The 16975-nt window shown below is 40.8% G+C and overlaps 1 protein-coding gene and 1 long non-coding RNA gene across 3 annotated transcripts in view; one reads left to right on the top strand and one right to left on the bottom strand.

The window, feature by feature from the left end:
* The window catches only part of IGF1 (insulin like growth factor 1), a 73648-nt gene extending 59650 nt beyond the window's left edge, over positions 1 to 13998 (bottom strand). The window contains exons 1-2 of one of the 2 annotated variants that reach the window (XM_006205898.3): positions 13654 to 13998; positions 8924 to 9080 (exon numbers count right to left, since the gene is read on the bottom strand). In XM_006205898.3, the coding sequence (XP_006205960.1) occupies positions 8924 to 9080; positions 13654 to 13716 (220 nt within the window). In that variant the 5' untranslated portion in view covers positions 13717 to 13998. The remainder of the gene's footprint in view (positions 1 to 8923; positions 9081 to 13653) is intronic. The other variant, XM_006205897.4, reaches the window with a different exon arrangement.
* The window catches only part of LOC116282654 (uncharacterized), a 31520-nt gene continuing 25651 nt past the window's right edge, over positions 11107 to 16975 (top strand). Inside the window, exons 1-2 of the long non-coding RNA XR_004192216.2 lie at positions 11107 to 11182; positions 15053 to 15153. This is a non-coding gene — a long non-coding RNA (uncharacterized lncRNA). The remainder of the gene's footprint in view (positions 11183 to 15052; positions 15154 to 16975) is intronic.

Here is a 16975-nt window from a genome sequence, read left to right as displayed (position 1 = left end):
TTTCCCAGCTCTCCAGTTACTTTTCTTCTGGAGCCATCTCTAGTCCAGTAATTCTCAATGAGGGGGTGATTCTGCACTGCCCCCAACCTGGAGACATTGAGCAATGTCTGGAGATGTTTTTGATTGTCACAACTGGGAGGAGGATCCTACTGGCATCTAGAAGGTAGAAGCCAGATATAGTGCTAAACATTCCACAATGCACAGTGCCCCTCTCCCCAGACAAAAACTTATCTGTCCTAAAATGTCAATAGTGCTGAGGTTGAGAAATCCTGTTGCCAATGGTGCTGCTGGGGGAGGGAGTAGGAGAATAAAGTAGAATTTTAAAACATGTCACTTGGTCTCACAAAAGGGCTAGGGCTGGGGGCAGGGAGGAAGGAAAAGGGAGGCGGTTGAAATGTACAGTGTCCCCAGATCAGCTGAATCCAGAATTCCATCCCTTGGTGCTCTTTTCCCCAGTTTCATAGATAATCAGAAGTTGGTTGCTTGTGGGTTGGCTCAGTACAGACTTTCTTCATCATTTGCCTCTGATGAAAGACCCATTTCATCAGGGTAAATGGCACAAGTAGTACCATCTTCCCAGCAATATTCACAGAATTGACTCTATGACTAACACATTTTCAAAGTTTAAAAGACCCCTCCAACAGCCTTTCTAGTACCTCATAAAGATCACAGAAGAAAATCTGAAGAGATTCATAGAGTATTTGCTTGGAAATCTGCAAAAAAATCAGGTGTAAATTTCTTTTGGCTTGGGGCTGCCAGAGAAATCTCCAGAAAAGAAACCCATCCAACAACTCTTCAGGCTGTTTCAGATTTTCCAGGAGCACAGCTTTGCTAAGTCATTCCAAAGCAGTTCTACCCAAGTTGACATTGGAGAGAGTGACCAAAGAGTCAGAATAATATAATATACAATAATAGTCTAAATCATGACCTGAAGTGGACTTGGAATGCCCGAAGCACATTGAAAGGCCTTGTGCATTGTATAGGAAATAGACAGGGAATCCTTTTAGTTTGTGCAGATTTCTATAGCAAGGGAACAAACATGTCAACTTCAGTCCCAGGTGAGTTTATTGGAATGAGAGTGCCACCAAGATCTATGTTCACTTGGGTGAGCTTGATAGGAGGCCTCTCCTGGTCATTTAAATTTACCAGGTGGCATAGACACTGGCCTGGTCCATTGCAGCTAAAGGCTGAAAACCGCGTTGGATTCAGGAAACAGAATCAAAACTATTTCCTTCTACTTCTGCCGTTAATTGGCAGCATGACCTTGAACATGTCACTTCCTTTTGAGTTTCACTCTTGATATTGACTAGATTATTTTTCAAAGGCTTCCAAGCTTACAGAAATCTTCAATTTTATTTCCTTTGGAAAATTAAGTAGTTTTATTAGAGAGATGTATACTTCATCAAGAATCAGATTCTTGGATGTCTTCACAGGGGCTTCAGCATACCTATTTTGGGGGAGTAGGGGAGGAGGGAGGAAACCCTTATCCCTGCAGAACACCAGAGCATTTAATGCAAAAGGTTTTAATTTAAAAGACTGTGTGGTCTCTGCTGGTTGCACAACTTCTCTCTGTGTCCATGCTGCTGCTGATCAAATATTGCAAAGCCATTAATTACCTTCAGACAAATGCAGAGGGCCACGTGCAAAAGTTCTGGCCAACTGCAAAAAGCAATATGCCAGATGTAAAGTTAAGTGAAGGGTTTTTCTTGGTATTTAAGGTTCAGTGAAAAAGTAAGAGGGGCAGCTATGCCAAGAATGAAAAGCCAGAGCTTGCCAAGTGCTTCTTTAAGTGGCTTTAGCCAATGTGAGACTAAACAATGCATTAAATAGGCACACAACTTACTGCAGTTAAGGAATTACATGTCAAATAACAGCTCTTCGCTATGTTTTAAACATGATCTCGCATATAGATAAAGACAAATGAAATGCTGTGTTGTCATCTCCTTAGTCTAACAGCTAATAAGGCCTCAGGATTTGAACTTTCCAGGCAACCAAAAGTAATTCTTTGTGATGTAAGAGCTTGCTGGTGTTTCACAGAGATGTATAGGATGGAACTCTGCCAGGGCAGCAGCTCAGTGCAAAATCATTTTTTGCCACCATGGTTGTCAAAGACTCTGGCTGCATAAAAGAGCAAAGGCTTTGTAGCCTATTATTGAGAACAATGAGAAATCTCCTTGGGAGAGATCTTGTGCCTGTTTGCAGTGTGTCTGATTCTGTGGTATGGGCTGTGAAATCAGAAGAAAGTCTGTTAGAGGGATGAGGTTGGCTCTTTACAGAGGCCTTGAGGAATGCTGGCATGGTACATGATGTCTGGACAAGGTACACGGAGGCCCAGAGGATCTGGGAAATACCAACACTTTCTTTTGGATCCAAAATGGAGATATGAGCCTACCAGCCACTGAAGATCCAAGACATTCCAATACCAATGGTCTTCAAGCAACTGGTTGCGGGACACCTGTATGGGTGGAAGCCTTGTATCCAAGCCCTTTGCTGTTCCCTAGCTCCTTTCATGGTCAGGTTGGGGAAGACTCTCCTGCCTGGCCCACTCTATGGCTTATGGTGCCTTGTGACCACCTCTCCTTTACCACCTCTCTTATAGCACCCAGAGAAAGATCCTTGGTCCAAATAAATAGCCCTCCTTCAGTAGGTCTTTCAGAAAAACCAACAGAACTAGCAGTTGCTAGAAATGAAACACTTGAGGTTTGCTAGCAGAGGAAGAAGAAAACTTGGAGTTGGCCAGAGGAGGGGTCCTGAAGATCATACCACATATCCCTGTGCTCACAGGTAAGCTACAGTGTCCTCTCTGAGTGGGGCGCAGACTGTGAAGACCCTTGAACAGCCACAGCCTCTAATTAAAGAAGCTTTTCTTGTGTACCCTGAGGAAATTCTATAGTATTTCCTAAGTTTTTCTGGATGGTAAAATGTAGGGTCATTACCTGGGTATCTTCCTCATATTTCCTCTCAAAGAAGAGTTCACCCAGGGGTCTCTGCTCCTGATCTCTAAGAAGTGGCCTGGGATTTTGGAAGCATCCCCCTATGCCACAACACTTCGGACCTTTAAACAATATCAGTGGCCAGGTGAATGTGCTTCTAGGAGACAAGAGACCTTGACTTTGGTTTTGGATCCATCAAATTAGGTAAATCACAAAATCTCAATCTCATATTTCTCATTTGTCCAATGAAGCAATAATTCTTGCCTTCTAAGATTGGGGTAAAGAGAACTGATACAACTGGATTTTGAAAAAGTGAATATACTAGTCAAATATAAACCATCCTTTGTGCTACAACTTTGTGATATGACTATGTACCTGTTACTACTAGCAGCAGGTTTTATCAGCTGCCTTCATGGAGAAAAAAAGTGTGTAATGAGCTGCTCGGATACTTTTACCTGTGCAATAGACTCTGTAACTGATCCTGGAAGAGAATAAATAAGTAAAACCGCGCATGTGCTTACAATGCTTATGATGTGTCTGGCAGTATTCTAATTTAATATGGTCTAATATATTAACCAGTTCGATGAAGTAGGCCCCATTTTACAGATGAGGAGATTGAGGAACAAAGAGATTAAATGACTTGCTCAATGCTACCCACCAAGTAAGTTGCAGAGCTAGGATTCAAATCATTTATTCTTGGCAATAGAGACCATACTTGGTCTTGAATTATTCCCTCTCCTGTTTCTTGTAATTATCCATCAGGGAGAAGATGGTCTCAGAGAGCATTATAATGTCAGAAAAATGCAAATTATTTTCTAAATTTGCACAGAAATGATAACTTTCTTAGCGGTCCTTTCTGTTGCCCAGACTGGACCTCTTGGGCATATTTAAAGAGTAGCAGCAAGCGCTTGGGGTCAATATAAAATCTCATTGTTTTTCTTGAAGAATATCTGTGACCTATTAGCTTAGTGATGGCCAAGGCCAAGGTCAAATCCCACATGTGCCAATTGATTTCAAAGAGAAAAGCTTTTCCAAAGCCAGTGACTGTACCTCTAACTTTGACCAGCTATCATGCAAATGCATGGCTGGCAGCCTAAGGGATATCAAGCCAAGAAATGCAAAAGGTTTAGTTCAAATCCAGCCCCACTCAAAGCAATGCTAATGGTGGATGAGTGCATCTTTGTCCCCAACTGCATTCTCTTGGAAAGGCAATATCAACAGGCTAGGAAAAGGCTTTTAGTCAAGGTTTAGAAGTCTATAGATTCTAATTTGTCCCCTCTAATTTAAAAAAGGGCAGCTAAAAACTGACCTACTTACTTTTCCTCACTTCCAAGAGAGTGAGAAAACCTAAAGATGAGAACTGTCAGCTGGTCCTTCCTAGCAAAGAAAAGTGACAATCTGTTTTCACAAGGCGTGTGCTCCTTTGGCCAGATAACCTGCATATATTTGGTCATGTCTGAGCTTCTATTCCATCCCTGAGGGATTGGAACCCACCTTAAAAGAAAATAAAACAAAGAATCTGAGGCTCCTCTTTCTTTAAGTAAGTGGGATCTCCTATCTTTGGGGATGAACAGAAACTATGTAAAGAAGATAAAGGAGACTAAATGTTCTTTGGTCACTATTTAAATCCAGGGTTCTCCTTTTTTGAATAGCACCAAATCCTTGTTAATTACAACCTAGACTATGAGTCTGTTAAAGTTAGAAGAGGTCATTTACTTTCACAAAATCCTCTTGTTTTATAGACAAGGACATTTTGGCCCAGGAAGTTTAAATGCCTGCCAAAGTCATATAGCTAATGAATGACAGTTCTGGGAGCAGTTTTCTGAACACTATATTTCAACTGAAGGAAGCTTGAGTTAACAATAATAACCTCAATCTAGGAAGGTTGTGGCAATCAATAACAATGAAATTCATTGCAAAGTTTCACTTAAACTCTTTATAAAACAGTGTGTTTTAACACATGAAGAATGCCATTCATTTATTCAGACCTGTTCTTAATAACTATGCATTGGAAGTATGTTTTACAAAAGCTATAAATCTGGAATAGCCAAAAGGGTATCCAACTTTCCTTTCTAATTGATTTACTTCTCCTTTTTCCCAGACCGCTGAGGTAAAGCATATACAGTTTATTTAAGGGACTGTTTATAGACTCTTAAAACTAAAAAGGACCCCAGAAACTCACTTTCTTTTGGTTGCTCTTAATTGAAACCATCCAAGGTAGTTGGTTGTCCATCAATTTTTTAAGTATCTCCAAGGAGAGAAATTCCACAAGCCTCTAAAGCACATGTTAAAACGGTCAATCACCATGGCTGTCAAGAATTATATCTATGGCAGGCTTAACTTCTCCTGTTTCACTTGAAGCTCTTTTCCTCTTGCTTGGTTCCATGCAAAGTGAAGTTACAACAAGCTGCCCTCTGTGAGGGCTCTGTAAGGCTGGTAAGATAATAGCTAGTTCTTTCCCAATGTGCCACCTCCATTATGCCACCATTTTTCTTCCTGGACTATGAGGGTCCGAGACTGGTTGATGCGCTCTCTTACTACGATACATAGGGAAGAACCCGTACTTAGTTCTATCTTCGCAACTTCCATTTCATAAAATGTCTGGGGAAGCTCAAAAATAATAGAGGAACTGTTCCACTTATGCTGGGAAGATGTTCACAAAACAGATAATCTAGAAGGTGGCTTCCCCTGTGCTGTAGTGGAACTTGGCTTGTAAAGAAATATGAGCTGATTTACAACATTGGGTCAATCCATACAAGATAAGCTTACCAAAAATATTATTCAAAACAGTTCTGTCTCTAATAGGGTTAAAAAAGTCTCTTGGTTAAATATTCTGGCCCAACAAAAAAGATAGATATGGAGGCAATTTTCTTTGAGATGTCTGAGTTTCAAACTAAGATCAGAAACCACCTCCACTATTAAAAAATACCCATACATTGAAAATGAACTTGGAGTAGCTTAAAATAAAACACACAGCCACAATAAAACTTTGAAAATAAGGGTAAAATGATAATGAGTCAATTGATAGGGGATAGAGGTGGGGAAGACTCTTTTCCTCTAAAAAGTATTTCAAAGGCTATAAATACTTAGGGCTGACTTCTCCATACACAGTAAATCTCAGGGGACAAAAAGGAAACACAATAAAATTTGTTGACAGCAGTTAATGCCTGTAAGAATAATTGGCTCAGACACAAAACAGACCATCAATGTAGCTTGGGGAGGACAAGAATGCAGCCTCTAAGTCATTGTTAGTATACATTGTATTCAGTTCAAAAAAAGATAAAGTTTTATCAAATAGCTGGGTAAATACGAGATGAGAATTGTCCAAAGTATCTGACAAACCTAATTCTTGATGATTCTGAAGACTAAGATCAAGAAGACTAAGATCAAACAAGTAATGCCTTTCCATTCAACTGGATTCAATTCAAGTCAGTCCTGTCAGTTCAACAATCAAATATGAGCTGAGGCTGTATCAGCCAGGCACTGAGCTAGATACTGGCATGCAATGGTAAATAAATACGGATCTTGGTATCAAGGAGTCCACTGAGAGGGTAGATTCTGGTTAGGAGATTTCAAAAATGGGACAAAATATTCAGGAAAAGCATAAATGACCATAATCTGTTCTTCCATGATTATTTTTCTCTTATGACACTTGATGATACTTACGTATGTTTTGTTTGTTTGTTTTTTGTTTTTTGTTTTTATCTCCCAACTAGGCTGTGAGTTCCTCAAAGGAAAAGTTAATCTCTTGGTATCTCATTCATGCCTAGTACAGTGTCTTACACATAGCAGATGCTTCATCAATGTTTTGAATTAAAGAGTTTAAAGGGGCTAATTTATCTTGGGCAAAAGGGTGGTCCAGTTGATAGCAAGTTAACAATAATACTTTTATGCATAAGGGTTTATGTCAGACAAAGAATTTACAATAAGTCATGGAGTTCTATAAGGCAGAACTTATGATATATAGACTCATAATAATAATAATAATAATAATAATAATAATAATAATAATAATACACAGTTTATAAAACCAACTTCTACCCAGAGTTACACTCTAAACATCAAGCATTGCCATAATTAACCTTCCCCTTTGAAGTTACTAAAATAGAATTAAAAAGCATTTGCTAAAATCTGATTATTGGAGTAACAGAATGCATTTCAAAAGTGCATTTAAATTGGTTTCTGTCATAGCTGTACAATACTCTTAACTATCTGTGTGAATATATAAGATAATATGTTTACTTGAGACCAAATTATTTCTTTCCATTCTCATTTTTTGTCACCTAATGCAAACATCACAGAAAGTTATAGAAAGATTCAGTTTCCATGCACTGTGCATGGAAATCCTGGAGCATGTCATGTTGGACATCACAATTCAACCTGGCACATAACAGAAGACACTGGGGGGCTTGGCAATCACCTAGTGAAGTGGATAAAAGGAAATGGCACAAATGGATTATCAAGGCAGAAAAAGTCCTCTTGGGCATAGTAAGTGAGAACCACTTACTCATTTTTTAAAATGTGGACCAGTAGCAGCAAAGTAAAGAATAGTGACAACCCATCATTGGGTGATGCTGATGTGACACATTTGCCTTCTGCAAGATATTTTGAAGGTAAAAGTCTGCTATTTGAAAAGCATTCACCCAGTGAACTCGCTCATCTGCACGGCAACAGAGAACTGGATAGAATTGCTTTATTGCCAGAAAAATAAATGAATTCACTCAATTAAAGCACTGGCTGGAAACAGAGAGTAGGAATTTATCCATTCAAAGAGTAGAAAGCACTTCTCATTCTCTGTCTCTAGTTGTTGAAAAGCTGTTTGTCGCCAAATCTCCAAGTACAGATCATCAACCTGCCTATCAGCCTCTTCCTTCCCGTTCTTCCTACCCATCCCAGCCTGCTACACACAGACCCCTCCCCTGAGTCTCTCTTTCTCACACACACACACCCCTTGCTGGGAAGACGATGAGAGAGACTTGAAGCACGTAAGTCATCACAGGAGCTATTCAAAGCCTAGTGGGTAGCTGAGGTGAGCTGTCTACACTTGAGAGATATGAACCTCTAAGAATGATTCATCGTCCTGAGGACCTGAGCGTCAGTTCCCTGGAACTCTCTAAAATTTCAAAGAATTATACAGAATAAGCATCTGGCTTTCCATCTTTCAGTGTCCTGCAATATACAACGAGACAGATGCCTCTGAGGTAGGTTCTTTAAGTGATCTGTTCCCTTAGGCAGCATTGACTCTTGTTTGTGTTTATTATTTATTTGCAAGCATGGACTTGGCTGTCTACTTTTTATTGACTGTCGACTTTTTAATCACCTGAGACCTACATATGGGCTAAGTGACCTTGCACTTGTCAGAAACCCTTTTCCAAATGGAGACATCACTGGAGAGCCCCAGAGAAGAGCAACGTCAAAAGAAGGCAGTAACAAAAAATCAAGGTCAATTTGCATGGAGGGCAAATTAATACAGCATTTCAGTTTCCATTTAGAGAGAGCCTGTGTATTAGCAAACGAGCCTTTCAGCAAAGTTCACCTGTCTGTTCATGGTGATTTCATATCACATGGAGACATCTGGGATGTGCCTCTAAAATTCTTTTGCCAATTCCACCTTCCTAGTTTCCTCCAAATTACCTAGCACTTAAAACAGGCCTACATGTTTACATATGTTTATCCATGCACCCACAGATCTCGGAAAAAAACCTCAATCCCCCAGGGCCATTTTGTCCCATCTTTTCACTGGAAGGAATGGAATAGTGAGGGTTGAGCAGAATAGTTGCCGGAAAACTCAGCGGGAAGACAAACTGCTAAGGAGGAAAATTCCATCCTAAATGCAAAAGCTGCCACAGCCCCGCTGAAACACTAGGCTCACTTTAAGGTGAGGAATCTCAGAGGCTGAGGACGACTGCCAGCCACGGGCAGTCATTCCGTTCTTCACACACTCCCTGCGGTTGTAAATCCACAGAGCAGTGAGAGGGAGGACTACTTACTGAAATAAAAGCCCCTGTCTCCGCACACGAACTGAAGAGCATCCACCAACTCAGCCCCGCAGAGCGTCTCAGGTCCAGCCGTGGCAGAGCTGGTGAAGGTGAGCAAGCACAGGGCCAAGTAGAAGAGATGCGAGGAGGACGTGACGTGCATCTTTACCTGCCAAAGAAGCAGAAGGAGAGTCACGCTTCCTCCTGGGTCCTTGCCAGGGGGTTGAGGGTAAGGCAGGAGTGCCTTTGCCCCCAGCTTTCCAATACTGTCAATCAGAACTGCCCGCTCAGAAGTGCAACAGGAGGTGTGAGTGACCACAGGGCGGTGTGGACTGAGCATGTCTTGGCATCAAGCAACCTGAGTTTAATCCTCCTGCTACTGTGCAACCTTGAGAAGTCCTCCCTGAACCCCCTTCTTTATGGGTTCCTTTTACAACTCAGTGAGGTAAAATATCCAGAAACATTTACTATGGAAGCAAAAGATGCTGTTATTGCAATGGGATCGCACACCATTCAGAGATCCTAGTAAACCTTTGGAACTATCAAAGGTTAAATTGTGCTCATTTCAGATTTGGGGCCAAATATGTTTTATTAATTTAAATTCTCTGAAGACTGGCCATCCACAGATGGCATGTGCATTCATTATTGACCAGAATACTAAATTAACCAGAACATCATTCCCCAGCTGCTGATTAAAGAGAATTCAGTGTGACTGAAAAAGAACTTGTGAAAATACTATATATCATTATAGTTTTTTTTTCTTTTCACTTTTGAGACAGACAGAGATAAAAACAGAGACAGAGAGAAACAGAGGCAGAGAAAGACAGAGAGACAGAGATTTCTTACCTGGGGGATACCAGCAGTTAACAATTACAAGTGGATATAAAAACCAGAAACAGGAAAAAATGTGAGCATTTAGGAATGAAATTGCTTATGCTAAGTAAACCCCACTCCTTCTGCATTCTAAACCTCCATGTGTTAAGCTCAATATCAGATCAACGCATGTGTAGGCAGTGCCTTCCATGAATAGGGCACTGGGCTCAAAACCTGGAAAAGCCTTTTTTAAAATTTTATTATTATTATTATTATTATTATTATTATTATTATTATTATTATTATTATTTTTAGTCACAGGAATTTTGATTTCATCTCTTGGAGGGACTTACATGTCACTGTATCCATTTTACAGCAGGGACCCCTGCTTGGCCTGACTTAGCCAATGATAGACAGCCAAATGGCAGCACTGCCAGAAGCAGGATTCCCGTGGCTCAAGTCTCCATCTTCACTCTCAGCAGTAGAAACAATGCAGAGGTGATCATTAAGTTTTTCCATATTGCTACTTGTGGCACAAGGATGTGGTTTCTTCCAGGAAGCCTCCTAAGGTGAGTAGCTTCACCTCTCTCAGATGCATTTACTTTTCAGCAGCATTGGCAGAGTCAGTGACAGGATGTTAAGTGAGGGACCCAATCAAAAGGTCACAGAGTTAAGCTGGAAGCTATCATTATGAAAAGAGGCTTTTCTGAACCTCCCAGTAGTGGCAGGTCCATTCAGCCCCATCACTTTTGGAGAAACAGACTCAGTCACTTATTTTCTGACCACCTTCCTTGCCCTCCATGAACTCTTAACTTATTGGCTTTCTACATCAGTGGCAAAATTTGCTCCATCACTTTAATTAAGATTTCCATTTTTGTGGCCAGACTCTTGGCTCAGCAATTGGGAAAAAACGCCTAACCCCCAGACTCTTGTTAACACGATGTAAATATTTAGTTAATGCTTGTAAAACAGTTGAAGATGAAAAGCATCCTCTATTTGCAAATCATCATAAATAATGAATATAAAATAGAAGAGGAGGCAAAAGCTCAATTGAACATTTCTTCCATTTTCTTGATAGGACCTCTTGGTGGAAACCCTCCACCCCCACGCAGCCAAAGCCACTGGGACTGCTAGAAACAAGTTATCATCCAATTCTCATTTTTCCTAATAATAAAATAATTGGTGGGAGTGTTCCCTTTCAATATTTCCAGTGGAAACCTCAGCAAATCCAACCCAACTGGACTTTACTGCCCTTCTCAAAAGCAAGAACTAATAACTGATCTTACAGAACATACCCCACACTCTGGCAATGGGCCAGTTCTAGAATGAATGTTATTCTGCCAGTCCTATTTCTCCATCCCTCTCTTCTCTGTTGTGTTTATAGTGATGCTGAAGGCCAAGCACCTGCAACTGTAGATGCTTCAAGTTCTTCAGTTCTCATGAAATTCATGGAAAAAGGTATTCAATTTATAGCTTTAGTGAATTAAGAACATCACTAGGTGTCAAGGTTATATTTTTAATAGTTAGTTCTTTTGTATAACAGATTTAAATCCAGCAATACATATAAATCTCTAGCATTTAAGATTTAAGGTTTTTTTTTTTTTACAGATTTTCCCTTTCCTTTTTTTTTTTTTTTTTTTTTTGCTGAGTTATGTTCTCAGATAAATATCAGCACTTACAGTTCTAGGACAAGATAGAACCTCTAGTGCATTTTCCTTTCATTCAGGGAACAGTCCAGTACACCCACAGAGAACCAGAGAATTTATCACATTATGTCCCCCCCCAAAAAGAAAACAATAAGGAACTTGCTTAGGAGTTAAAAGTTTGAAAAAAAGTGTCGCCATATGTTCATCATTCCTTGGCCTTTTTATTTTGCCAAACACAAAAGAAACGAAGAGAGAGAAAGGAAAGATTTGAGAGAGAGAAAGGAAGGAAGGACCAGACAGAGAAGAAAAAAAAGGAAAAAAAAAAAAGCAGAGCACGCTTTCTCAAAAATCATTCACAAATCCAGAATTGAAAAGACCTTTCTTTTTATCGTAAATAAATGGAATATCAATTGATTCCAGATGTCTGGGCTACAATAAGAAATGCCCAGCAAAATTTGAGGGCAATAGTCATAAGAAAATACTCACTGTAGGTGTAACCATTTTTGTTTGTTCCAGATCTTTTACAGCAGGTCAGGGTAGGTATTATGAGACTGATGTGAATAGAAAACTGAGGACTTAAAAACATGTGCTGCTTTGTGGGTGGGGTTTGTGAAAGCATCTAGTTACATTTGGACACCCGGGCAGGTATGCTATGAGCCTGGGTAAACTGCCTTTTGTCCATTCAGACAATGAGCAAATTGCACAGCTGGGATTTGAGTCAATCTTTTCCTCCCAATCAAGCCACCAATTTCCATTGTGTGCCTGTTGTAGCCTCCCTGAACAGTGACCCAAGCTCCAGTCCTCTCCCTTGCCCTCTTCCCTCTGACTCAAACACTTGGAAACATCTTGAGACTGAGAGTACAATCAGCTTGCGAGTTCTGCCTGGCAGACACCTTTATTCATTGAATTACACTGAAAGACCACGTAGCTCCCTCAAACCACTTCCTGCTCCAAGTACAGGAAAAAGCAACAACTTAATGGCTAGCTCTACTTCAGAAAAGTTCAGCATACACATTTGGAGTTTTCCAAACGTGTAATTAATGCAGAGATAACACTCCATAGCCTCTTTTAGGATCGTCTAAGCAGGGAGACAAAACCCTCAGCTGTCAGACCACATAGCACATACGTCTATTGACTTCATTCCTTTTAAAAGCAAGGTAGCCTGTGTGCATTCCAGCATCTCAAGGGCAGCAGAATCAGGTGCCTGACAAGGATGTATCCTTAACTCCTAAGCCACTTACTTGACTAAGAAAAGTCCCAGTGGTGGAGTATTTGAAAGCAGCAAATGAGTACCGCGTACTTAGTGGTAGGGACGGTTTATGAATTGAGCCCTCAGGCAATTGCATCAGGGAGCCAGTGACAGCGGCTTAAAAGTGCTTGCAAATTGGAAAAACACAAGTCTTGAAGGATATAATTTTGCTGAGAATGGAAACTTGAACTAGGGCCAGTGATTGGAAACGAGAAGTCAGTGCATTGACAACGCCAGCCAAATTTACCTAAAGAGACTTTACAACATCGAGTATAAAATCAGAGTTTTACAGCACGAAACCCCAAGTCCAAACTTCACCCATGAGAGTCCTCCTCAAAAGAAAAAACTTGGAATAGCAGTTGCTAGAAAGTTTCCGCTTTCCATATACAGTATGCATTTGTTTAAATTATATGAATATGCAAGGTCAGTAAGAGTTCTTAAGGAGTTTTTTTTCAGAAGAGCAAATTAAACTTCACTCTAACTTTGACTCTCTGGGCATAAATGTAGAGAGTTCCGGGACCTTAGCTCCAAAGATCCTATTTAAAAGCTTTAAAATCATTTAAAATGTAACTCTTTGTATGTGGCATGCCTTGTAATAAAAGCCCTGACAAGTTACACACACACACACACACACACACACACACTCCTACACACACACGAACATGGTCTTAAAAATAAAACATCTGCACCTGCAAAAAAAATCCAAAAGTTCATATCCATGCTCTATAGCCCTTAACCATAGACAGGATTTAAAGGAATCTTCTATAATGACACCACTGAAGCCCTGCAGAAGTGGAGGATTTAGCATAAGTACCTTGCAATAGTTTCTACTCATACAGATATCTGTGCAAAGGCACTTATCTCCCGGAGCTATTTTTTCAGATCCCACAGAATTGCATATTCAGCAATTTATAAATAACTCTCAGTGCCGAAACAATGAAAATTCTAAAGTGAAGAACATTTCTAGGCAGAAGCAAACAGTACACAATTTAAAGAAAATTCCCCAATGACTTCAAAGAGTAAGAAATATTTACCTTCAAGAAATCACAAAAGCAGCACTTAAATAATTGGGTTGGAAGACTGCTGATTTTTCCCATTGCTTCTGAAGTGCAAAGTCTGGAAATGAATTGGTTAGCAGGAATAATGAGGCAAAAAGAAATCCAGAGAGATGGGAGATGTTGAGAGCAATGTCACATTTCAATTTTGAGGACTTTATTCCATTGCGCAGGCTCTATCTGCTCTGAATTTAGCAGTGACAGTGAGATTTAGCAAACAGAAGAGGGATTTAGAGAAAATCCTCACATTTATCTACAAAACACAGACACTGTAGACAGGAAACAGCTGGGGGAACGCTTGCCTTCTCTCTCTCTCCCTCTTCTGGCAAAGTTATCGAGTAAGGACTTTTTTGGGCATGGTGACAAATAACATCATACCTTTGCATTTTAAAACTAGAGCACAGAAGCATTTTTTTCCCTTAAAAGAATGTGTGTTAGTGACAGGGTGAGCAGACATTAAAATACTGGGGCTGCTCTCTGATTAACTTTCTACTGGGCAAGAAGACACATCTGCTAATACACCTTACCGGTATGAGAGGAATATACGTGGAGGATGGGTGAGCAATTTTACATTCTAGAGCAAAAGCAAAATTAAAAGAAAAAAAAAAGAAATGAAGAAAAGACCATGCCAAGCACACCCTACAATTTTAACCCTCAAATGACTGGGCTGAACTAGATTGGAAGACAGCGCTGGGGTGACCCCTCACCGCAGTTGCCAACTGAGGGGAATGATCTCATTTCCTTGAACCTGGAAGGGGGCAGGCAGCTTTGCAGTCGGCTCCCTTTAGGACACTGTCTCCTGCTTTTTGCCCAAGACAGGGCAAAGATTTTGCTGAGCTGTAAAGCCAACTGAAAAAATAAAATCGAATCTTTTTTTTCCCTTCCTATACTCAGCTGCCTATCACCCCTCAGGGGAAGGGCACCTGAGGGGCAAATGATTTTCCCGTTGTTCATATTTTCTGCATAACTTGAACCCGTGTGTGTGTGCATGTGTGTATGTGAGTGTGCCTTCTTTCTCCAATTTTTGTGTATTCTAAATAACACCAGCTGGCTAGCAATACCCTCTCAAGGGTTATGATGTCATTCAAATCTCTCAACTGGATGAGTGGCCGGCAACATAGTCCAAGCCAGCTGTTTTGCTATTTATAATGTATACTTGCCTTTGCCATTGAAAATCAAGTTCTAATCTTTTGTCAATACAGTTTGTACAAATTTCTCTTTGGTTTTGCGAAGCAGGAGATAAGAAAGCGGATTATGAAAGAAGGTTGCAAAAGCCCAGGTCAGACATACCACTTTACCTAGATGTCTATCCAGTCACAGTTTCCCAGGGATGGTGGCAATAACCTGGACCTTGCATGTTCTCTGTCATGATTCTCAGGGGACCTGGTGATACTGACGCATCAACCGAAAACACAGGTCTCCTGGAAAGCCTAGCCCGGGTCTTTGCACTGTCCTACAGCCAGAAAGTCGTTTGCAGAGGTGAGTGCCCTCGAAGGAAAACCTGACTGGTTTTGAAAGGGGGTTGAGTTTGCTCAAGTCTTTTCTGTGGTTAATAACTTGTGGCAATGTTTACCTTCCAGAAAGACAATTAAGACACCTGGAGTTATGCCATTTCAATGGTGCACTATGTTTAGCATCATTTAATGAGTACCTACTAAGTGCCCAATTACACACATCATGGTCAAGGCCCCACAGGGACTTTCAGCTAAGTGGCAGAGACAAAGAGGAAAGCGCCACTCTCAGGTGGTGGGTATGTGCTCTTTGAAAACTATGAAAAGTGCACACTGGCAGGGAATAACAAATTCTCTGGAAAGACAAGGAAGTGAACCCCTTTTGAGAATTCAGATTCGGGGAGGAGGGCTGTGTCATGAGAGGCTTTGGGGTACAAGGTTGGGAAGCTTCAGGGGATGTAATTTTTACCTGAAGATGTTACCAATATGCATCATCAAGAGGTGGCCTGGAAGGCATCTGCAGGTGAGTGGGCAATTCCTGTACTTCAAGAATAATCCAAGACTTCCTTTAATGAGCTCCGCTTCATACACTTAGCTTATGACTTGATTTACCAAAAATCTGTTTTTTCCTACACCTTTTGCAGATCATGCCCTTTGTGGAAAAAAAAAAAGTCCAATTTCCCTTCATGGGCATTGATGATATAGATTGTACTGAACCAAAGAACTTCCCCTATCTCACAGGTGGAAAGATCTGTCATTTCCACATGCACAGTCAGGTACCAGCTGAGTCTTGGCTCTCAGTGCCCTGCTCCACCACCCAGCACCTACACAGGGGGAGGCCACAACTTTCCCATTGCAGTTTTCACATTTTTAATCATTCCAAGACGTGCTAGAAGCTTACTGCACTTCTCCAAGGCCGTGCCCCAGTCTGATGTACTGTTGTGGCAAGTAGTGAGCACCTGGGGATTAGGAGCTCCTGATCCCCAACCACTTCAAGTGAAAGGCTGCTTTGGGAGATAGAACACATACCATTCCATCAGACACTGTGCTCCTGCGACAGCGACACACGGACTCACAGTCTCTTGGTTTTATAACCCCAATTACCCTTAAAGGATAATTGGGTTTTAATTTATGTCCCAGTTTTTATGTCACAATCAAAGAAAACTGAAATTTCAGTGAGTCGTAATTATCATCAGCTGTGCTGTGGAAACATTCCGATGTGAGCTCTCGGTTTCCAATAGGGAAAGCAATTTCCTGAAGTGATTATTGTATACTTCAATGTGGAGAATGGTCTATATTTCTGGGTAGGGTGAGCCAGCAACAGAGCAGGGCAATAATTCCTAGGGAAATGGCCATTTTCTTTGCTAATTCCAGGAGTCAACATGAAAGCCAAAGGGCAGTAAATGTGCCACATGATGACTTTTTAATGACCAAATCCTGCACCTGTTTAGGAGAAAAAGATGAATGCACCTATTACTAGAGGGTCCAAGATGGTAGTAAATCTAATCCCCAGGAAAGGCTCAGGTCAAGAAGCCCCACTGGAGAGAAACACACAGGGTCATTCTAAAATTACTGAATGATTACGTGGTCTCCTGCCTGGAACAATCTGACAGTTAGGTATGGGAACTGTACACCACCAAAATAGCAAGGATGTGCTCATCATGAGAACATCCACTCCTGGAAATGCAGAGATTCACAGTTTCACCTTCTGCATGTGTAATGCCTGTGGGATATAAATAACTCTCCCCTAAAGCCTGCTTCTTGAGTAGGGTATTTGCATGAAGCTGTAGTCTCAGAAGACTTCTGACACCTTTCTCTAAAAAAAAAGTTTTTCGTCTCCTTTAAGAGCA

The sequence above is a fragment of the Vicugna pacos genome, chromosome 12, assembly GCF_048564905.1.
Source record: "Vicugna pacos chromosome 12, VicPac4, whole genome shotgun sequence".
Taxonomy (NCBI): domain Eukaryota; kingdom Metazoa; phylum Chordata; class Mammalia; order Artiodactyla; family Camelidae; genus Vicugna; species Vicugna pacos.
The sequence above is the reverse complement of the archived record's forward strand: the minus strand, read 5'-3'. Positions and strand labels throughout refer to the sequence as shown.